The sequence below is a fragment of the Quercus robur genome, chromosome 2 (assembly GCF_932294415.1).
Source record: "Quercus robur chromosome 2, dhQueRobu3.1, whole genome shotgun sequence".
Taxonomy (NCBI): domain Eukaryota; kingdom Viridiplantae; phylum Streptophyta; class Magnoliopsida; order Fagales; family Fagaceae; genus Quercus; species Quercus robur.
The window spans coordinates 68,620,516-68,644,881 of record NC_065535.1 but is presented as its reverse complement, the minus strand read 5'-3'; the positions used below and the strand labels follow the sequence as shown (position 1 = coordinate 68,644,881).

The window sequence follows — 24,366 nt, the reverse complement described above, 5'->3', positions numbered from 1 at the left end:
GATGAAAGCACAGCAAATCTTCAAGAGAATTATAACTCACTCTTGGAGAAGTCGGGTGAGTACACAAGGGTGGCCAAGGCTGCTGTGAGAAAAATGAAGAAGGCTGAGGACTACAAAAGTCTCCTAATTCGATATAGAGAGGCCAAATGTGAGATAGAGACACTGAATGGTGAGCTGTCCGAAGCTTACACAAAAGTGAGATTTCTTGAGAATGAGGTTGTGCAAGCGAATGCTAAAATAGAGAGGGTCACCACCAAGAAGCTAGATGATGTTATATCATCTCAAAAGAGCTTTTCAGACAAATCCGGATTGGGATATACCGGAGGAAATAGTTCATCTGGAAATGTCACTAAAGAAGTGAAGTTTGTAAAGGCCAAAGATCCAGTTGTAGCTGACCTTACTGGTGAGAAGCTCGAGGTGGAGGAGAAGAAGAATGTGGTGAACCAACGGATGCTGAATCCCCGTAATCAGTCTGTGGGCAGGTCTGAATCTCGTGCCAAGTCACGTCCACGACCACAAAGAGGTCCTAGAGGAACTTATGTGTGCCATTATTGCGGACTTCAAGGGCATACTCGACCAAATTGCCAAAAGCTGAGAGCAAAGAACAGTGCAACTCCTCAAAGGTCAGGAGGACCCAGAAATGATAGGAGAATTTGGGCAGGTGATCAATCTAGAGATCAAAATGGAGATCCCGAAATGATGAACGTGATGAAGATGATTGGTGCATTCACCAACTGTTTGGAAAGCTTCTCACGAAGGTTTGAAAGCCCTAACTCCCGTACCCAATCCTATAAGGAAATCACCCCAAACGCAAGTGACGTGTGGGTGAAAAAATGTACTCATGCATAAGCATTACAACATGTCCATGCATTAATACTTCCTATGCTTTGTGACAATGTTTGTTTGGTTTGCTTGCTGTTTTTGATGTTGGTTGTTTGCTTGTCTACTTGTGAATATTTTTAATTTTGTTTTATCAATCTTTTTGTTTCTTGTGTCAAAAATCCAAAAGTCACATAAAAAATTAGAAAATCAAAAAGCTTGATTGACTTTGTTGAGTTTTGTCTCAAAACTTGTTTTGTCTTGTACCTTTGTGCTAATGGCTTTGTGCATTTTCGAGCATTACTTGTTTTCATGCACTTCTATCTTTGTGGGAAAAATCTTGAAATCTATGTGATTGTTGTAAATAAATCTTCAAACTTGTCATGAATGATTAGTGAATGGTTATGTTGATCTTGAGACATGCATAGACTTGTGTCTATATATCTTCCCACTCTTTATTTTTGTTTTGCTATAAAGAGCTCACCAAATGTAAATCTCCAAATGAAAAGAGATATTGAGCTACAAAAGCCTGTCGCACATTCTAGTATTTGACTAGGAAAAAGGGTAAGCGACATTTTATTAAAGTGAATGTCTATTCAAAAAGGCCAAAAGTCTGTTCTTTAAAGTGAAATGTCATATATCACTCTCACAATGAGATATGATTGCCTCAAAAGATCAAAAAGATCAAATGTTATGAATGAAAGTGGAGTCAAATGATAAGCTCCAAATTATGTTATCAAGTTGTTTGGGAGGTCATATATACATATTTCTATAATTGAGATGGGTCATATGATCTAGTGCTAATTGTGTATGCCTTGGTTAAATTGATCATTGAAGCTTCACATTAGACGAAGGACTATCTCATTGTTGATATCCACACACAACACACAAGTTTATGTTCAATAAATGCCATATTCATTTGTGTGATTGTACTTGATGAAATGTGTTTTCACATGCTCAATCTTTGTTAATTCAAACACAAAAAGATTTTTGAGTGTTTTAGGTATTTTTGGAAAGTCTTTTGCTTGAAAAATCTAAAAATTTCAAAAATCCAGTTTTGCCCTGTTTTGGCGGCTCAGTCGCGAGTATGTCAAGTCGCATGCCTCAGTCGCGTCTTCGCAAGTAATTCTTGGCGACTTGTTCGCGAGTGGAAGGTCCAATCGCGTGGTTTACTCAGAGATTTTTGCGGCTCAGCTCGCGACTCACTCGCGGGTAGACCTTCCAGTCGCGAAAAACACTTAGAAAAAATTTTCAAATTTTTGTCCTTGAGTGTTTTGGCGGCTTGATCTGGCGACTTTTTGGGGACTCGTTTCAGTCGCGAAAATCGCGTGTTTTGGACATATAGGGGCAGTTTTTTAACTTTTTGTTTTTCCCTCGATCTTTTTGTGACTGTTCATTGTCTTTCTCATTTGCTCTTACCCATTCACACCGTGCCTCCATTTTCGATCTCCATTATTTGCCTCTTTTCAGCTCAAAATCGTCGACTAACAGGTATGGTTTTTCTGTCTTGAACTCTATTTTTCTTGTTGTTATGGTTTTCCCTCTGGATTATTCACATTTGATTGTGATTTTGTGATGGGTTTTTAGCTCAACTATTACTCTTTGTCCATGCTTAGCTTATGGAAGCTTGTGTTCCTGTTTTTGAGCTAGTTTATTTTGGTGGTTGTGTTCTTCATCATGTGCTTAGCTAGGGTTAGCTATTTTTGTCTGATCTGCTGATTGATGTCGTGTTTCACTATGATCCTGTGTGGTATCCTGTTGATGTGTTGTTGAATGTGGGTCCTTTTTCAGCTGATTATGTGGTTCTATCTGGACTCCCTCTACTGTGTAGTTCAATTTGGGCCATTTGTGTCCCTCATTGCTATTTTCTGACCATTTTCATCCAGCTATTAGGGTTTCTTCATTGTCCCTAAATTTCCACTAACCCACTGCTAATATAGTCTGTTGGATTGTGTTCTGTCATTTCCCTTGTTCATAATGCAGCCTGGTCATGTCACCATTCAAGAAAGTTGCTGTGAAAGGAGGTAGTTCCAAAGGGAAGGAACCAGTAATTGATGTTGATGATTACCCACCTCAACCAAAAGGGACTCGCTCTTCATCACAGAGATTCGATCCCAACAAGTTCAGATCATATGCAGCCTATCAGTCTTATGAGAATTTCTTTCTACATGCCAAACCATTACTAGAAAGAGCTTTGGATCAGTCCTCACTTCATGACACTGACATTCCGAAATGGTTTGCTCACAAGGATTGGAATTACCTTCTCTCTGATCCGGATGACGTGTATGAAGAGTTGGTAAAAGAATTTTATGCTAACGCAATTGTGGAAGGAGATGAACTTAAGTGCTGGGTTCGGAAAAAGAGCTTTTCTGTCTCTCCTACATATCTGGCAGAAATTCTTCACATCAACAGACCCATTTTCCGACATTCACCGGTTTATGATGATCTCTGTCCTGATGAGGAGCTTCTCAAAGAAAGTCTTGGTCAAGACTTGGAGTTCTCACCAAATGGCAAATCCATCAGTGTTTCCTCTCTTTCTCCAAAACTGAGAGTGCTTACAATTGTGATGTTTCACAATTTGTACCCTTTATCAAGCACTGGGTATATGAACCTCGGACGTGCTTTGTTTCTTCATGATCTAATCTCTGATGTGGAAATAGACATCTGTGCTCATATCTTTCATGTTCTGCGCAAAACGGTTCTTCGAACTGAGTCTCGGATATGCGTACCTTTCTGCAGTCTCATTTCACGGATCTTGAAGCTCAAGGGAATTTATCCAACGGCTGATGAATCTCCTATCTCCAAACCAAGTCCAATCAACATGCGTACATTCAATGCAAGCATTGGACATAGTCGGAAGAGAGCCAAATCAGAAACTTCTGCATCTCACAGTGGCTCTCAGTTTAGCACTCTCTCCCTAGATGAGAAACTTGATCGCATTGTATCCTCTGTCCACGAGTTGAATACAAAGATGTCTGGACTCACAGCTAAATCCATATACAATAATCAAACAATTACAAATATCAAAAGATGTAGATCGTACCTTGAGACTTTCTGAAAGTCTTCTCCAAGGCCGCTTTCTCTTACCCAATTGCATCAAATTTATAGCCCCAAATTCGGATATCATTCCTTTCAATCCACTTTTGAAGCCCATCATAGACCAGCTCTCCGACAACAAATACCTCTTCAGTGGACTCTTCAAGGAAATATGGCCTTGCAAGAGATTCATTGTCAAGGTTGTCCAAGTAGCAAAATTTCTATCGAGCTTCAGTCCTATTGTCGAATACTTCAATATGAGATTTTCTCTTCATTGATGATTTTTCAGTCCTATTGTCGAATATTTCAATATGACATTTTCTCTTCATTGATGGTTTTTTTTTGGAAGGCCAACCCAACTTCAATAGAACACATCTTCAAAAGCAAGCTCTTCAATTTAATAATTGACCTCAAGAGTGTAGTCTTGAAGCTGTACTTTATCTTGTGAAAAAGACACCAACCCACCCAAGTTAAACAAATTAAATCCTTCAAGAACACATGCCACTAATTTAGAAGAATTTATTAAAATTGGTTATGTTTAATATAAAACAATTAAAATCTCATATTTGGGTGTTTCTGCTAGAATCTTTACTAGGACATAATTCTGCACATCTCCAACAATAAATAATTTGAAAAGTCAAGTCTAGCCAAAAGAATGCAAACATTAGATTCCGAATATAAAAAAGAAAGCATAAAAAGAAAAAAAAAAACTTAAAAGCCAATACCATTAATTTCAAACGAAATATAAAAAAGAAAGAAAGCCACCTAAAGGTCAAGACATTATGAAAAAAAATACGTTTTTAGCATTTTACCTTAAAAGAATTATTAGCGTTAGACCTCGATGCAGAGGCAGATTCCATTCCACTCAACAGACTTGCGACAACCAAATTCATCAACAAATTCATTAACAAATTAATTCGTCAACACAACATACACAAAATCACAAACAAATATAAAACACAAATAACAGCATAGCAATGTACACAAATAAATCCATTAACTATCAGTATCAAACATAGCATTTCAATGCATAAATAATAAATTATGATGCTCTGTAAAGTAAACACAGTTCACCACTTAAATTTCAATATATAATAATTCTCTATAATTACTAATTAAGTAATTAGTAAAAGAATAATTGAAGATAGAAGTTAGTGAAAGACACTTACTAGTAGACAATGGCAAATTTTATTAAACAAAGGCAAAACAACAGCAATAATAAAAACCACAGCAGCAAAAGCAATATCAAACTACAACATCAACTCTAATAAAGAAGAACAAAATCCCAACTCTAAACACCAAAACAAAGGAAAACAAAAATTATAACTTAGAAAAACCGTGTGTGTTAGGGATTCAAGTAATTCCTGAGTAATATTAAAATAGGAACAAAATTAGTCAAACAAATGAACAACAAACAATAAATGAGTAAAATGGGCTAGGGTTTGAATTTTTTTTAGTCTGAGTTGAAAATTAGGGTTTCCATTTTGAGTTTCATAAGTCAAATCCATGATAACAAATAAAATTAATGAGGTGATGAGTATAAATAAATTCAAATCTTTGGGTTTATTTTTTTAGAACAGTTTATTTCCATAACATATAAAATCAACTAGAGATTGACAAAAAGAGAGATGAGAAACAAACAATATTTACACAAGGACGATCTCTTCAACCCACACTGATTGAGTAGTGGGCGACGGCATTGGCGGCGCAGTAGTTAGGGTTTGGAGTAGAGAGAGGCAACGAGAGAACTAAGACTGAGAGTTTGAGAGAATCTGGTCTGGGCACTGGTGAGGACTGAGTAGACCGAAGCTTAAGATAAGAGTGTAGGATGAAGAATGAAGTGAAGTTGTGAAGAGATTGAAGAGAAAGCTTGGGTTTAGAGTGAGAGATAGGGAGCCCGGTGAGAGTTTTTGGTGAGGTGAGAACCACCGCCTGTGGTAGCGGCACTGATTTGAGGTGATGAGCTCGGGTGGCTTAGGCCATGGATGTCCGTTTGAGAGAAAGAGAAGCTTCGAATAGAGGGAGTTGAGAGAGAAGGTTCCACAGGAGAAGGGACATGGGTAGGGTTTGGGGAAGTCTTAAATCTGTTGGGTTTGGGCCAAATGGGCCTGACCTGGATACTGACCCAAGTCAGGTCATCTTGGCTTGAAGGCAGGGCTTTAGGCCCAATCCGTGAGTGGCCTTAGGGGCCTCCCTTTCATGTAGCCAGCCCATCAACCTTATGCTTTAGGCTGGACCCTCTCCACAGCCCTTGGGCCTCCACAATCACTACACTCTTGCACTTGGCCCAAACTCCCTTTTAAACTAATCTCTTGTTTTTCACACTTTCAACCCAACTTTGGTTTTAATCCATTTCATGTTTTAAACACACTTTCAGCCCATTCTTTTAAATAAAAGGGTCCAAGCATGTTTTCCATCAATTAATAAAATGCCATCTTATTTTCCATATTCACATATTTTTGCCATTTTTGCATTTTAATTCATATTATCATGTTTGCATCTAAATACGTTTTTTTTTCCCATACTTGCATAATCCCAAAATTCCCAAAAATCATGTTTTAATTCATAAATTCTTAAAATCATGTTTTAATCCCAAAAATTCCTAAATTCATGTTTTTATCCCAAATTTCCCTAAATCTTGTTTTAGTCCATAAATTTCGCATATTCATATTTTTGCCCCCAGTTTTTCTCCAGAATTGCATTTTGACCCAAAATTTTCCAATATTACATTTTGACCCCAAGTCTCTCTAAAAAAAAAAAAAAATTGTGACCATTAGATTTTGGTCTTTTATTTTGATTTTAATGGTTGATTTGTAAATTTGGTACTTGTGCCCCCTAAGTCACCGCTCAAATCATTGAGAGTGCTCAGCCTCAAATCACTGTTCAATCTTCAATGTACTGTACACTCTAATCACCACCGTAGATTTTGAATTTTAATTTGATTAAAGTGGTTGATTTGTAAATTGGGAATTTGTGCAAAAAAAGTTTACTTTTATTTATTAAGAGCATCCATAGCAGTGGAGCTATTTTTTTAGCTATTTGGCATCACAAAAACCTACTTTATATATTTTACTTACTCATTTTACAAAACATCCAGCAGCAATGGATCTATTTTAGCTTTCAACACAATAAAATAATATATCTACTACAATAAAATAATATATCAAAAAGCCACCAAACCAGAGCTATCCCAGCCTCGAAGAAGATGTGTATGTGTTCGCCTACATCGCATCTAGGCTTGTTTCGATGCGGCCTCTACAGGAACTCGGGTCACGACAACGGAAGCCACTACAATGCACCGTTTTTGCAGAATCGGCTCAACATGCGTTGATTTGCGATGAAGAACTCACTGGTTCAAATCGGAGGCATGAAAGGAGAGTGGGTGAAGAGAGCCTTGATAGCTTTGATCCGCCCATCCTCACATCAGCTTCGCCAGCGATCCAACTTTGAGCCTACACCGAGCTGACACTATGTCATGTCCAAGGCTGATGATCTCTGATTTGGTTCGCATAGGTTGGATCTTGTTTTTCCGGGCAAAAAGAGAAAATAAATAAAGAATAAAAAAATAAGTAAAGAAGTATTATTTTAATATGTGCACAAATTAAAAAAATATTTTAAAGTTTTAGCTTCACCTTCCGTACGAAGCCAAAAGTAGCTTTGTACGGAAGCTTGAAACTAAAAAATTTTAGCTTTACATACATTGATGTAGAGCATTTTTTGTGTTTTGGTGAAGCTAAAATAGCTATATAGCTATTTAGCTTCACTACTGAGAATGCTCTGATACAAGTTTCCCAGATACCGAAAAGGCAAAAGTGGGCTGGCATGTGAAAATCAGATTTTTTTGGTATATATAATTCTGTTGGTTTGGGTTTTCAGGTGAAATATTTTAAAATTCGAACCCGAACCAAATTATTCAGTTATTTTTATTGACAACCCGTGACCAATCGTAGACTGAATTCGAAGCTGCCTGTGGACCTTCGGTTCGGGCGGGCGGGTCAATTGGTCCAAATCACTAGACAGCCCTATTTAAGACTATGTACAAAAGAATTGATTAACTAATCCATATCTACATATGTATACCATATGCTCTAGTTAAGGAAGAAAAAGAATTGAGGGGAAAAAAATAGCTAAAAATTGACAAATAATTTATCTTGCATAATCATATTAAAAATAAATAAAAATTAAAAAAAAAAAAACTCAGTTTTCTGTTATCCTTCTGTCCTTGTTCTCTTGTGTTGCTTGTGTTCCTCGTGCTCCTCTTGCCAAGGCAAAATTTGGGTTTCAGGCTTTGCAAAGATCCTCAATACCTCATCTTTATGGCCAATGTCTCTAACCTCACAAAACTAGCTCGACCGATTTGGGGGTTCAACAGCTCTAGTTCCCAAACTTGAGGCTCGATCCTGCCAATCAACCACATAAGTATGTTGCCACTCTCCTATAGAATTGAATCTCGAAAAGATAGATATGATTAAACGAGCATGACCGAGTTGAATCCAAGTGAGATTAAATGAGCGCGGTTGAATTGAATCTCAGATAGGTAGCATTAAACGAGCATGGCCGAATTGAATCCGCATTAGATTAAACGAGCGCGGTCGAATTGAATCTCAAAAGGAAAGATAGGATTAAACGAGCACTATCGAATTGAATCTCAAAAGGATAAGAGACTGGTTCGTGCGATTGATTTGATGGGTAGGAGCAAGAGAATGTGATGAAGAACAACATCAGGAAGATCACTGATCCGATCGATTTCATTTTCAGCAATGTGGGAAGGCTTCTTGCGCCTTGTAGATCTTGTTTCCATTAAAATTTTTGTTGGCACTTTTCTTTGTTTCTTTGTTTTTCAGTAGACTCACTAGCATAGTTTGACTGAGTAAAATGGTTAAGCCATGTATTTTGGTAGATTGCAACTAGGACCCAAAGCTATGTAATTTTCAATTTTTCAAACATGTATTTTTATTCAATCAATGAGAATGGAAGAGTGTTTTAGTTTTTAGAAGATTTGTGATGAAGAAAAAGTGGCTTTCAGATTGCATACCCTAGGGGAAAGTATAGTCATTATAGTATTAAGGTGAGGAAGAAATAGCAACAGTTCTTTTCTTCCTACGAAAGTTATTTTTTGGGTAAGTTTCTCCCAACAAAAATCACTATTTGAAAAACTCTGATGCTGTTAAGTGTTAAATGATTTAAATGGAATAGAAACACGCATTGAGCAGTGAGGTTGTGGCAGACAACACCAAGCCACTGACAGCAATCCCCATCAAAGGGACAAGAGGAAAGACAGCCGGAGGTTAAGTCCATAGACGAGGACAATGATGCCAAGCAAGATTTTGTATCAACAAAGGAGATAAGGAATGAGGTTGAATTAACCTTGGATGAAACAAATGATCTTTTAAACAATTATGATATCTGGTGTGGAAGTTTGGATTTGGAATCATGGAAGAACCAAGAAACCAACACCAATACATCCTACAGTTCTACTTCATTTTCTCTGGAAAACTCAAGTAACCCTTCCATGGGTGAATCCCCCTCTCTACAATGGGTTGAAAGTGTGGATTCCATGCTTTCATGAGATGGCTTTAATCATCTGGAACAAGACCTTTTTTTCTTGGAAAATAGCCAATGAACATACTCTCTCATCTGTCTCCCAAGTTTCTTTGGTTTCTTTTTGAATGAAAAGTGTCTTTTAGTTTAATTAACACTGGAGCAATAAATTTGTTTAAAAAGTTGGTGTGAAAACGATTGTGATTGACAAGAAACTCCCTAGTCCTTCCCATTTCTTCCTTGGCCTTCTTGTTGTGTTCAATACTTGGAACTAATTATAATTTATTATGATGGTGTCATGTTCATCCATATTTGATCATTGTAATTTCTTGCTTTCACTGTTGGGATTGGTCAGCTCGTCTAAACCAAAACCAGTGGGGCTTAAAGCCCAGATCTATGACCCCTCGTGTTGATGGAATAGCTCTTTTTTTTGTTTCCTTTGTAATTGTAAAATTTTCCCCTGGTCTCATACATCATTATAAGTGTCCAAGGTTACTTCTTGATATTCTTCATATATGCAGTCCTTTTATTCTCCTATTAAATGTGACATCATAATAAGGACAGCCAAAGGAAACCATAAATTGCTAGATGACCATGAGTGTCTGCCAAGCTCAAGCTTCTTTTAATCATTCTAGGATATATTATTTAAGCTTTCTGATTTTTATTGAGCTTTGTGTTGGGACTGATTGCAATAAAATATATGGAACTGTTAAAGCTTTTTTGAAATTTTATATTCATTTGGACCAGGGTAAAGAATTCGACATGGAATCCCATATATGATCTCCTCCTACCAAAGTTTGTGTCTCATTCCGGAACTACCGAAGGCATGGTCTCCTAAAACCAATCTTTGATACTAAACTAGGGCTAGTTCATTGATTTTGTGGTTGAGATGGCCATTAAGCCTAACTCACTAGAAAATAGTTCAAGGAATTAAGTAAATAGGGTTATTTGTAGCTTAAACTATAACATAAAATAAATAAATAAATAAATATTGTAACTGTGGGGCCTAATAATTTATGGGTCAGGCCCACTTACTCATGGGGAGTCCAAAGGCCCAAGCCGAAGAAGGCTATGGCCCAAGCTCAATAACATAAAGCAGAAAATGGCCCGGAGATGCAGCCGAGGACAGTTCAATCCTCGGCAGACCCAAAGTTCCATTGAGAAGAGGGGTAAAAAAGGTATAGGAACAAACTTGAAAGAAAATCTAAAATATCTCGGGAAAGCTGCTCTTACTACCCTTCCCAGATAAGACTCTGCACCTAACAGAACCGGATTCTTTGGCTTTTTCAACCACCCCCAACGATTCTGGGATTAGACTGACGGGACAAATATTAGTCTTGGAAAGGTTGACCCTACACGTGGACGAAGGACAGCGAACGTAGGCTAGTATAAAAGAAAAGGCAAGTAATCTGGAGAAGGGGGCTGGAAATAATGGCCAAAAAGTAGAGCCTCCCATCCCACCTTCAGGAGAAAGACTCCAGGGGTGAAAACACCTTAACGATGTATGTACACCACAAAAAACCCACCGCCGGGTAACCGGGGGAAGAATTTAATGCTCCTCGGACTAAGTCCGAGGAGTCCAATCCCTCAGGTTACGAAAGCTGTAGAGCTTGGATGTTCAGGTTGAACCCTTTTTCTACTTGAGTTCGCCTAAAATCAAGTCCGGACCATCGTCCCGTAATCAAATGCAAGCCTTTTAAGCCCACTCTCTACAAATCATATTGTGAGGGATTTTTCATGTGCGAGCCCAACGTCATTCTTGGACCGTTAAATAATCGTGTCCCTACAGTAACCAATGCATAAAACTCTCACTTTTACAGAGTCTGTAAAAAGTTATGATAAATAGTCTTATCCCTAATTTATTGAAAACACTGATTTTCAGACTTGAATCATGACCAGTGGCGGTGCCACGTTATGCTCAAGGTGTTCCCAGGAATACCCTGACCTGGAAAAAAAAATTATATAATAATTATTTTTTTATTTGTTTACCCTTAAAAAAAAAATTATTTGTTCTACTTTCAAGCAAAAAAAAAAAAAAAAAAAAGCCAAAAAAAATTTGAACTAAAATCTGAAGAAAAAAAAAAAAAAATTAAAAATTGTAACAGAGCAAGCCGCAAGCCCATAGATTCTATAAAAAAAACAACGGACGGCAAGCCCAACATCAAGCCCACGGCAAGCCCAACAGATTATAGAGGTAGCAAACCCACGGATTCAAAAAAAAAAAAAAAAAAAAAACCCCAACACAGAGCAAATCACTAAATCAGAAATCAGAAAATCACTAAAGGCTAAAACAAACCTAAAGACAGAGCAAGGCCTCAAAGCAACGCATCAGGCTCAAGCCAATAGACGGAGATCAGTCACATCACTCGCTCGTCGTCGGAGATCAGTCTAGTCCAGAGCACATTGCCGCATCGGAGATCGGTCACATCGCTTGCTCGTCATCGTCACTCGCTCACCCTTCATCGAAGATCGCTCGTCAGTCGTCACTACCTCAGCCTCAGCCTTCAGGCCTCCCTGCTCCGGTGCTCCCTCAAAGTATTTCATTTTACTAACTTCTCTCTCTTTTTCTCTCTGACTCTCTCTCTCAATCTCTCACTCTCTCTCTTTATCTAAAATCACTAAAGTAAAATGAATGAGAGTCTCTCTCTCTCTCTCTTTATTCTTTAAGACTAACTTTATCTGATTCTTTTGAACTGTGATTGGCTAAAGCTTTAACTTTATTAATATTTTGCCTGTTTTTTGACTTTTTGAATTTGGCTTTATCTTATCCGTTGGTGTTGGTGTTGGTATTTGTGAGATATTAATTGTCTTTTAGTGTAATGGGTATTGTGATTTGTGATTGTGAAATTTTCTGATTGGATGGGGGCATCAGGCATGAGACTTGTCTATTGAGTGGGGTGGGGGGGTGGATGGGCACATGGGCCAGGTGGGATATTTGAATTGGGGGAAGTAAATGCACATGGGATGTGTGCTAGTGCAACTAATAAACAATAATTTAATTTACCAATAATTAATTGGGGAAAGCAACTAATAAACAATAATTAATAATTTAATTAATCAATACATTATAAAAGACAAACAAATTAAATTATGTTAGGCTAAACAACAATTAATAATTTTATAATTAATGAAACAATAATATAACAAATTATAGTTTATAAAAGACAAACAAATTAATGAAATAACTAAAGAACAATAATTAATAATTTTATTAATATTTCAAATGAACTTATAGTTTATTGTTTATTCTTTTGCTACCCTGAGAAAAATTCCTGAGAAAAATTCCTAAAAACTTATAGGAACATCTTGATAAAAATTCCTGGAGTCACCACTGACCGTAACTTATCGTTTTTCTAGTAAAAGACACTTGTCCTCACATCAAAGCTTGATGTCTATAAAGTCATTAATTTGTATTGTCCAGCCTAATGCAATATTGATTTGCATTATACATCCCAACATTCAAAATAGTGTAAAATTGGTAAAGTGAGATGGGATGGCCATTACAAATTAACATGTACTATGTTAAGTTTGACAAATTAGTGCATCCTACTATGTGACTTGCACATTAATTTGATAATCTTGACACTAATTTGAACGTTGAAAGACTTCATAATTAAAGTATTGAATGAAAAAATTTATAGTTTAGAATAGATATTACAAAAGACTCCATAATTTAAGGCAAATAACTGAAATTGATTCAAATAAATAAATAACTAAAGAGAAGGGGCAAGCAATCAAAAACAAGTTAAATTCCAGCATGTTCGATGGACTGTCCTCCACATTAGCTGACAAAATCGCACCCCAACTAATAAACACCAACTTGGTGATTAGTCATTTTAATTAGATGGTTCAAGCAGGTGCATTGCGTCATCTCACTCCTCAATATCGTCAATATCAAAACCATCATCATCATTGCTTAGTAGTATTAAATTCATAAGAATAATGATGAATACTTTGAGGTCATTTAATATAAGAGAAATTGATGTTAAATAATTAATGCTCATTAGTCATTATTTTCAAATATATCATCATCATTGCTTAGTAGTATAAAATTCATAAAGATACTTAGCAATATTAAAATTCATAAAGATAATGATAGATACCTGGAGGTCGTTTTATATTAATTGATGTTAACTAATACTCATTACTTTCAAGCAAGTTGTGTCCTATTTTGTCAATTGCTACTTTCAGTATTAGTTTGATACGGTGCATAAACTAGAAAGATAATGACTGAGAATATGAAGTTAGTTATGATGAGAGAGGATCAAGGTTATAGGTGGGAGGAAAAAACAAGACTTATTTATGGTCATCTTTTATGTTATCTTCCTTTACTAAAATGATGCCTCCCCCAAAGAAAGTTATCTTCAAAGACATGAGACCTCATATATTAGGTGGTGGAAAAAAAAAAGACTTATTTATGGTCATCTTTTATGTCTAAGTTACATTTTCGTTTACTATAATGATGCCTCCCCTAAAAAAAAGTTAAAACTTAAATTACACTCATAAGATCTCTTTCTCATAGTATGTGTGGGTCTCTTACACGAGAAATTGGTCTCATCAAACAGTCTCATAAGATAACCTCTCGTGTATCTCCTTCCCTAGGGCAGGAATTTGAAGCACCTAGACGGAAAAGCAAATTTTGATGCAGAAGTTACCCAATTCTGCTAAAGATCATCCAGGGTCCATGACAAAACTGAAAAACGTTGGAACCCAAGAAAGATGGCCATACTTGTGCCAAGTGATGATTCTTTGTCATAACTAGAGGCCTCAGACCAAGACAACGAATGTGTTGGTGGCATCCCTCCAGCATCTTTACAGAAAATGGGATAGGATCATCCTTAGTCAATGATTCTTCCTGTTATACATTTCTACCCTTGTTAAAAACAATAAGTAAAAGCTTTCTGTTATTGTGCAAGGCTAATAGCAGAAAAATTCCAAGCCATGGCAACCCTTTTTACCAATAGGTAGCAGGAAAGTAGCTCTTATAAAGTGAATTTAGCTATTTAAAATGCATTCACGCATATCCTTCTAAGCAGAAGTAACACAAACAGCTTTATACAAGGAGGGGATCAAAGAAATCTTTATCAAGTTAATCAAATTACCTGACAGTTGCATTGTTACAAATCTTGCTTCTCTACATTCAGACTATTCAAAATTCAAAAATGAAGATAATGGAACAAGAAATATCAATTGATTTTTAAATTGTAATGATACAATACATCTCCTCTCATTCTCTCTCTCACAGAAACCAATAGAAAAAGAATCAGGTATCATGGTTTATGGAAAAATTACCAACTACGAGGGCTTTTTCTTTTGCACACTTTTTGAGATGTGCTTCAGCTGTACCGTTCCCCCTTTCATTCCCCTGCAAAGTTAAATAACAAACATTGTGAATCCATTTGAAAAGCTTCCATAAATAGGGAAACAAAGAAATTAGAGAGTAAATACCTCCGGTGCATATAAATGAAGATGAAGAAAAGCAGCAACAGCATCATAGTCAAAATGGAAACAATAAGGTAGAACACATTTCTAGTCTTCTGCACATATGAAACAGCATGGATATAAATAAATAAGAAAGAACCAACAAAACTTCCCAAGTTTTAAATTTAAGGATAGCTTATATATAGTTTAGCTGGAATCAGCCTTTTAAAAAATAAAAAAGGGGTAAGGGCGTAAGGCTGCCTACCAATCACCTCCCAAACTTTGCAAAAGTGGGAACAGTGTGCATTGGGTACAACCTTTTTTTCTATACACAGTTTAGGTTTGTCAAATGCAAAAAATGTGTAGGATTCCACATGTAGCATGAGCATGCTTGAAGATAACTGCAGTCTGATTGTAAGGGGTGTGTATCACAGAGAGCTCCCTTTGGAGAGACGAATTAATCTGATTTACTTCAATCATCTGGTTTTGATGAGTTTTTTATTGCAGAGTTTCCTAAAATCTAAGATCTAACTTACCATAAAAAGAAGGTTAGACCGTAGTGGCAGAGGAACGTAGAAAAAAAGAAGGATATCTATTTTCCTTCCATCAGACTTTTAGGAGATCAAATACAAAATGTAGAGCCATATGGTTTGGTATTTGTTTGCATGCTTGGAAAGTATAATTGATCATAAAACAAAGTAAATGTGATGGTGAACTTTACCCTGTGCCCCCTAGAGAAGGGTTTCTGACCACCTTTACAAGTGTGGGCATCACAGAATTGCCGTAGGAAGAATTCTGTCACAATTGGATAACATCAAAATGCAAGATCACTATCTGGTAGGACTATATATGAGATCGTAAAGTTGCAATTATGACAAAGTCACAATTACCATGAAGGCAGCTTGCTGAAGGACCCTCATTGACTGGAAAACAACTGTCAGCTTGGCTCTGCACAGAATAATTAAAATATGACTACAAGGAATGCTAGAATCAACAATTTATAAGACATCAATCATAGGCCACCTCACACAGATTTTGATTCCTTGAAGCAGCTGCAGGATTGCACTTAGTTTTGCGAGGAGTGGAGTCCATCACAGGGTCACAATGCAATGCACCACATACATCTGCCAAGCACCTGCTGTGACTCGGGATTCAGCACAAGCATCCCATGGTTCAATTACCAATGTACCATTTAAACTTAAGACAATGGAAGGACTATGTTTGAAAGTCCCGGAGGAATTTTGATTACCAAGCAAATTAGAAGAAATGCAATCTAAACGTGAGACCATGAACCAAAGATGTGGGATATTAAATCAAATAGACAGGCCAAAGACATCAACAGAAGAGAGAATGGTAGGTGAAAAAAGATGCAGCTCCATAGAAGTGTTTAGTAATTAAGACATTAAAAATAAGATGACAATGATTGTAAAGTGAAATTTGAGGCACAAACAAAAATGAAAAATTATCAAGATAACCCAAAAGTACTAGGTTAAAAAAAAGGCTATAAACTTTGACCAATGAAAATTGGAGTCTCTATAATTTGTGTGTCATACTTGTGATGATGCTAGTATAGTCTGTTCATAAAAAATACTCTGCATTTATTATGTTTTCTTTGTCATGCAATTGTCTATAATAGATCACTGATATAATAGTTGTCTGGTTTATGGAATGTCAATGAATATAGGCCTTTTAGAGAGAACATTCAAAATGACTTTTAGGTTAAAAGCTTTGCATAGGCAGGCAAGTTAGTCTCTCTTTCTTTTTTTGGTTTTATTTGGGTCCTAGGGATCACTTTTATGCATAGTCTTCTACAATCAAAATCATATATACACCTCCTGCTGCTACAAACATTTAAGTAAAATCCACCTGTAGGACGCTACAAGGCTTATAATGTGTACCAGAAATTCCTGCTTTTTTGGGTTTGCATTTCACTGGATTGTCCAACAAATGAATTAAAAAAACATATATCAAGTCTCCTTATCACAACCGCTCCTACGTCATGTAAATATTTTAAAGTGAGGTACCCATGTCAAGCACACCATGTTATACAGACACATCATATTACCTTGAGATGATTGATTGGAAAAATCTAAAACATCACAAAATTAGCCATGTTCCCTCGTCCTAAATTCCGTGGATTGATAATCGAACACCTCCACAAATTCATCTAATATCCATACTCAAGTCTATTTTACATACTGTAGGTTATGCCATAGGAGAGTAAGAGAGGTATCATTTCACTTACCAGAGAGACCAAGTATAATTAATATCATCATCATTATCATCAGAATCACTATGAATTATCTCAACTACTAGGGTCAATATTACAATTCCAAAGCCTCTTAATCTTATTTTTCCAATGCAAGAAAATGAAGACCCACAAAATAACCAAATGGGACATTACTTGTATGATTTGTCATTTACAACCCAACCATGTTAAATTTTCTAAAACAAAAAATAGATCAATTACCATCAATTCTAGGAAAATAGCACCACATACATACCACATTCAGCAAATCATAATGTCTATTGTCAAAATGCTGATCAAGGTGTTTCTCTTCATAAAACCTTTTTCTACAGTATCCACATTTCCATTCATTTACATCTACACGGATCTTGTGTTGTTCCTGATCTCTGTATAGGTCATTGTCTGAGTGAAGCCTACACCTTATTGACATTTGATATCGTTCTTTCTCCACAAAGGGCATTAGATACTGCACCCATCACGAGATAACGTTATCAAATTAAGTATCACAGATACTGTCTTTTAGAAATTTTAATCAGAATCTTCTGATACCTCCTCAATTATCTTCTGTGCAGCCCTACTCCTTTCTCTTTGAACAATGTACCTCATGAGCAGCATTCTCCTGCTCTAGCTTTAGAGTTCTGAACATCAAACTTAAATATTACTTATAAACATTGACAAATCGACCAAGGCAGATAATATATGCCACCAAAACACAATCATTTAATACATTTTTGCAGTTATAAAATTTAGGGTGTTATTAATGCCACATTTTTCAGGTTGCATTCACGATTTAGGTTCCCCTTAATTAAAGAATCTATGTCAGGAAAATAGGTAACACTAAGACATGGACACCAAAAATTGCTAGCCTAATCCAAATTTTCAAATCCAACAATCTAAACCACTAACCTTGCAGTTTCAGATTCTTTATAACCCTGGGGCAGCAAACAATAATGGAAGGGGTCAGTAATATTGCAGTATAAAAGGCACATTCATTATACTAAGAAAAATGATAATGTTGTTATAAAATATTGCAGAAGAGGTTCAAGAAAGAACCAAAAAAACGAAGGCTAAATACAAATTACACTTTGTATGCTAGGGTGAACTGTCAATTTCATCCCTAAAGTTTGTTTATTTTTATCATTTTAGTGCTTAAAATTTAACATTACTGTCAAGTTGGTCCTTCAGTCAATTGATGGTTATAAAATTGACAGTATTCACATATGTGATGTGACATCATTTTACCGGTCTTAACAATAATTTTTTAGACGGTAATGGATGGAATAACCAATTTGACAGAAATGTTAAAGTTTTGGACTAAATGACAAAAACTAAACTTTAGGGATGATAATGGCAATTCACCTAAACTTAAATGGTGTAATTTGGATTTTGGCCAAAATAATAATAATTTTGTTTTATAAACACAATCTATCTAAAAGCACAATTTCTGATATAGAACTAAATCAATAAACAAGTAAAATTGAGCTGCAATTGAGATTATCCTACCTATAGAACAATTACAAAAGGGCCATTGGAGAATATCGGTTTACTCCAAAGTAAAAACCAAATCAGTTCATAAGTAAACATAAAGTCATTATAGCATTGTCTTGTGTAGATTTAGCTAAAAGCAAGACATTTACTTCACTGTAGTACTAACTTGAGTAGACTAGCACGTGTTAATGAATTCTACCCAGTGTCAACCCACAGTAACTTTATTTTCATCCCCCTATATCAAAATTTTTTGCATATGTTTGATCTGGTTACGGTTTTTGTTTTCTATTTTTAAAAACTTGTTTTTAGGAATATGAAGAAAAAAACAATTTTCTTATATTTTTGAAATAAAAAACATGTTTGGTTAGTTAAAATTAAAAAAAAAAAGTTTTTTAAGAAAAAAATAAAAAATATTAAAATATGTTGTTATTATGATTTAAACTCTAATGTTAACTCATTAAATGAAACAGATTCATTAAATCAAATACTCCCTCCGTCCCACTTTGTTTGTCCTATTTGAAAAGTCAAATTTTTTAAGGGAATATCATTTATTGTCTTGTCTGCCTTATAAAAATGTATAAGTTTAGGAAACTACCTTTAAATAAATTTATCAGATTTTTTTAAAAAAGAGTTATTAATGACATAAAATAGGAGTATAATAGGAATATTAGTAAATTAATGACTTTTATTTTTAGAAATAGGATAATATTTTGGGACATCCTAAAATGGAATAGAGGACAAACAAAGTGGGACGGAAGGAGTATATGTTTTCTTTGACTTTTGAAAACTAGAATCTGAAAATAATATTTTACATGTTTTCAATTTTCTTCACAAATTGAGTTTTAAGAACAGTTTTTGTTTTCTATTCATTTTGAATTGTCAAACAAGTTTTTTTGGTTTCAAAAATAAAAAATTACTTTTGAAAACAAAAATTAAGGAAAAAAACCGTACCAATCATACCCTTACATTTTGGAACCTATCTTGAATTGTGATATACAATACAAATATGAGTTTTTGTTATAAAAACAATAAATTAAACAAAAAAATTAACTAACCCAAGGTCTACTTGGAACCCACCACAATATCAATTCACGGGTTTTCGAAATATCTCATAGCAAGTAGCAACTAATAACAAGTTGCTGGGACACTCCGTACTTTTTTATATTATTAAAAAAAAAGTTTATATATAGAAAGACCTATATGGGTTTTGCACATATATACATATAAATATCAGAAAAGATACCTGAATAATTTGCAGACAAATCAAGAGGCAAAAGCAAAGCACGCCCATTTGGAATTGGAGAACCTCCATGTCCCTATCTTCATTTCTGAATTCTTGAGTTTTCTTGGGAATAATTTTGGTGCTACATATTTTGGCACAACAAATATCACAACTCGTCACATGACGAGTTATGGTTGGTAGAGGGGTGTACCCACCATCACCCCTTCACCAACCACATTAATAGTCTATTAATGTGGTATAATAGTGTACTGTCAAAAGGTGTGACACTAGAGTTACACTTTTCTTGCCTCGAAGAAGAGAAGACTATTAATAGTATACTACCATGCCTCTGCTAAGGCAAATGAGAAGGTGCCACATAGGATCTCTTGGCCTTTTTGAACTCCCACTTGACTTTTCTTGACGTGGCTAAAACTAGTCCCTTTTAAGCCAAAAAAAAATCTAAAACTAGCCCATATGATAATCAACTTCAACACTTTCTTTTTTTAACAAATTAAATATTAGAGTTTCAAAAACAATAAATTAAGCCTCAAGCCTCTAAGATTTTGTAAAGTTTTTTTTTTTCCCTCTTATTGTAATGGAGGAGGCGCCTTGATATTTCTATTGAACCACAAATCTCATGATAATTACTAAGGTCACCTACCAAACCATTATTTTGTTGCCTATGAAGAGTCAAATTTTCTTATTAAACCTTCTTTTTTTTTTTTGTTGTTGTTGTTGTTGTTGTTGTTGTTGTTGCCTATGAAGAGTCATCAGTCATGGGCTAAACCATACAATTAAGCATTAGTGTCATTGAGGTGCTCCCCTTAAAATTACGGTTTTTTTTTTTTTTTTTTAAATCACTGCAGGGCTTTAGTATTGCAACTTAATTCTCTAAAGAAAAATGCTATATTCATAACATTTTCTTTATAAATCTTAAGTGACAAGTTGCTATTGGTTGTTATTAGTAGGCAAAAAAAATTAAAAATCAATGGTGAATTTAAATTAGAATCAATAACAATTTACCCTTTAGGATTAAAAGTATTGTAAAAATATTGTTGACATAATACTTCTTAAAAAAAAAAAAAATCCTTTGATCAAAACTCAATCGAGTTGGAAATATACCCAAAATTTCTATAATTGATCAAATTGGAAATTTTTATTGTAAATAAGAAATGGAAAAGTTAACCGATGCTCTAACGGAAAGAAATAAAATAATTAATTTTTTTGACCACTTTTTATATTTTTTATAAAAATAATGTCAAAACTTTCTTAAAATGATTTATCAATAATTACCCTAAGAGCACCTATTAACATGAGGCTATAAGAACTAGAACTCTTCCTTGCTAAAAAAAAAAAAAAAAAATTTAAACCTGTGCTGTGTATCCAAGAGTTAGGCCCTTTTGGATATACACCACTGTAATTACTCTAAGGGCACCTATTAACATGAGGCAATAAGAAATAGAACTCTTCCTTGCTAAAAAAAAAAAATGCTTTGTTTTTTTGGGGGGGAAAAAAAATACTTAAAAGCAATTAACTCGGTGAGCAAAAGCAAGTAAGCAACCGCAATACTGCATCATAAATTTCCTTATAAGCCTCTAATCATCAACATTCACCGATCACAATCTAACGGTGGAAGATTGAGGGATACCAAATGGTAGTTGTCTGAGTACTCGTATGTAAAAGTGTAAAACCTTCCTCACATTTTTTTTAATAAATTAAAAAAGAATCCCTTGCCTCACAAACCCTTATAGCCGTTGGAAAAGTTAAAACAGCATCTGATTCAAAAAAATCGACCGTTGGAAAAAATAATCCCCTACTTCCTTCCTACTCTGTCCCAACCTTTCCTTCTCTGCAGAATAGTACCCATTATCTTTCTTCTTTCGCTCTCACATCAAAAGCCCAATAATAAAAATTACTGCAGAAAATGGTGAGTGTAGAAGAACCAAAACCAAGTCCAAAAAACCCAGTTGCAAATGGGCAAAACGTGGACGGTGTATTCAGCCCCAGATTTAAATCTATGGCGGCCTTGGCTGGTTGGGATGAAGAGGCTCTCTTGCTTGCAAGCCTTGTCGTCGAGGACACGCCTGAACGAGAGACTAAGAACAAGAAACGCTCTGATTTACTTTTCAAGACTCCACCCAGCAATTCAAGAAGGTACAGCGTTCACAATGACAAACCCAATTATTAGTTTAGATTTTAGCATAAAGATTGCATATATTCTGTTTGATTAGTGAGATAATTAGGAAGAGATAATTACTGGGATTTAATGCTGTTGGGGATATAGATTTTCTTTTTCGTTTTTCTTGGCAATTAAAGGGACACTATTGTTATGTGTTTTAGGAAACGTAGGGCTCAGAGAAAGAGTCCAATTTCAATCCCAGTTGCTGTTCTTGATCTAGATGAAGAAGAAACTACAAGAAAAGGTATTACTTTGTCTGACTTAAGATTATGGATTACTGGGTTTCTTTTTCTTTTAATAGTATCTTGTTTATTACTGGGAAAGCTATAAGGAAAAGGAAATGATTGATTTTGGGTAATATTCAGGCACAGAGAGCGAGAAAAAGAATTCAGAAATGAAAAATGTTGTGAATGATGAAAAGAAGAAAGGAGCAAATGAATCACCTGAGCAAAATTCTAGTGTTTCTTGCTCAAGTTCAGGTCTTCCTTGTATGGATAAGCTTAGAGAAGAGCTATCTTGCGCAGTAAGAATTTTTTTTTTATGATAGTTTTGTTGACTATTTTAAATTGACTATATTGGTTTTGTTCCCCAATAATTTTAATTGGGTCTAATTTGCTTACAGATTTGTTTGGAGATTTGTTTTGAACCTAGTACTACTCCTTGTGGACACAGGTAAACTCAAAGTTAACTTAACAAAACCTAATATTTGAATGTACCACCATATAGGCAAAAAGGATCTTATTTTTGTCATAATAAACTCTTGTTTCATTTCACCATGTTGTGGCTTTCCACTTGAGTCCAATTTGACTTGAATCATATCACTCTTTAGTAATAGTGCATTGTTGGGCAATGACATGCTACCAAATATACCATGCATTTGTTTCTCTAATTTCTTTCTTAGTGTTGATTAGTTTCTTTGATTTCACATTCTTAAGTCTAGTAGTGGATCAATTAGTCCTGAGTTTTTCTCTTCAATTGTAGTTTTTGTAAGAAATGTCTGCGATCTGCTGCGGATAAATGTGGGAAAAAGTGCCCAAAGTGCAGACAACTAATAAGGTAATTCTTAGCTACAATTATGAGCCAATAGCTCAGGGGAGTTTTATATCATTGAAATATATTTTTGGGATTTACTTTACACCCCTTTACTTGAATTTGCAGCAATGGAAGATCTTGCACCGTGAACACAGTTCTATGGAACACAATACAGCTTCTCTTTCCACACGAAGTAGAAGCAAGGAAGGCAGCCGGCGCCTTGAATAGTCGAGAAGCTGGGTGTAAAATCCCAGAAACAGCCTTTTATAATAATCTGAGGAATGAAAGTACCAGAGCATCCGGTGTATCAAGCAGAGATACAAGTTCAAGGAGAAGAAGAGGGACAGTAAGCCATGTTGAGAATGCTGCATTAGCTATAAGGTCTCAGAGAGGAGATGAGGATCAAAGCCAGGAAAGAGGGGTTTATAATAATGTGAGGATTCGAAGTAGCCAACCTGGGGTTTCAAGTAGAGATACAAGGGTGAGAGCAAGAAGAGGGATGCTGAGCCAAGATGAGGATGCTGCACTAGCTCTAAGGTTGCAGAGAGAAGAGTTTATGGATGCTTTTAGGGAAACCAGTGAGCAATCTAGCAGCTCTCTTTCCTTAGCCAGGGCAAACTTAAGGGCCATGGCATCTAGAGCCATTAACCTTCGTATTAGAGGCCGCACTAATATGTAGTCTAGGGTATGTCTGAATTAGTACAATGCACTTTTATACAAATGATAGGGTATGTCTGATTTAGTACTCAATCCTATTGAGTGCGACAAGATCCTAAGTTGTATTCTTTTGTTCTCAATTCATTGTTTTGTTTCACTTAGCTCTTATTACGAAGAAGATTGTTCTTGTTTTGCATTAGGAAAAACTAGACTTATCATTGTTGAGAAAGAAGAGAATGAGAGAGAACAAATGTTTCTGAAATGATTAGTCATTCAACTGCTGTTCCATACAGCACAAAACATTTCTGTTTGCCAGTTTTCACAAGTTGTCACTACTTCCACTATCTCCTTTTCAGCTTCGACACACTATGCATTAATTCAATTTTCATACACCAAAAATTTCTCTTGATGAGACATCCAGCTTCAAAATCCAATTCTAGGTCTGTTTGGCCCCGGGGGGGTGGGGGGTGGGGGGAGGGGGGGGGGGGGGTGAGGGAGGGGGGTTATATTATCCCTCCTGTGTATGCCATTGCCTATATGTGTAAGGTCTGTTTGGCAGGGGGTGGAATTATATTATCCCTCCTGTGTATGCCAACAGAAATCAAAATGAATGGTAAGTGTTTTTCATCTCTCTCTCTTTTTGCAGTTTTCAATTCTGTCATGTAGGTCTGATACACCTAGGCCAGTGTTGAAATCAAGAGGGGATAACCAGTAGTTGTTGAT

At 35.7% G+C, this 24,366-nt stretch overlaps 2 protein-coding genes across 2 annotated transcripts; one reads left to right on the top strand and one right to left on the bottom strand.

The window, feature by feature from the left end:
* Positions 1–14,462: 14,462 nt before the first annotated feature.
* LOC126714706 (uncharacterized) lies at positions 14,463–18,118 on the bottom strand. Its single transcript, XM_050414978.1, has 8 exons — positions 17,972–18,118; positions 17,615–17,703; positions 17,322–17,531; positions 15,841–15,952; positions 15,708–15,765; positions 15,539–15,612; positions 14,845–14,933; positions 14,463–14,761 (listed from the first exon to the last, which is right to left on the bottom strand). Exons 3-8 carry the CDS (start codon positions 17,324–17,326, stop codon positions 14,692–14,694), a joined length of 408 nt encoding a protein of 135 aa, XP_050270935.1. The 5' UTR covers positions 17,327–17,531; positions 17,615–17,703; positions 17,972–18,118; the 3' UTR covers positions 14,463–14,691.
* Positions 18,119–21,574: 3,456 nt separating this feature from the next.
* On the top strand, positions 21,575–23,839 carry LOC126714705 (putative E3 ubiquitin-protein ligase RING1a). The gene is made up of 6 exons (XM_050414976.1): positions 21,575–21,929; positions 22,116–22,198; positions 22,320–22,477; positions 22,577–22,626; positions 22,936–23,010; positions 23,113–23,839. Exons 1-6 carry the CDS (start codon positions 21,700–21,702, stop codon positions 23,663–23,665), a joined length of 1,149 nt encoding a protein of 382 aa, XP_050270933.1. The 5' UTR covers positions 21,575–21,699; the 3' UTR covers positions 23,666–23,839.
* Positions 23,840–24,366: the final 527 nt, after the last annotated feature.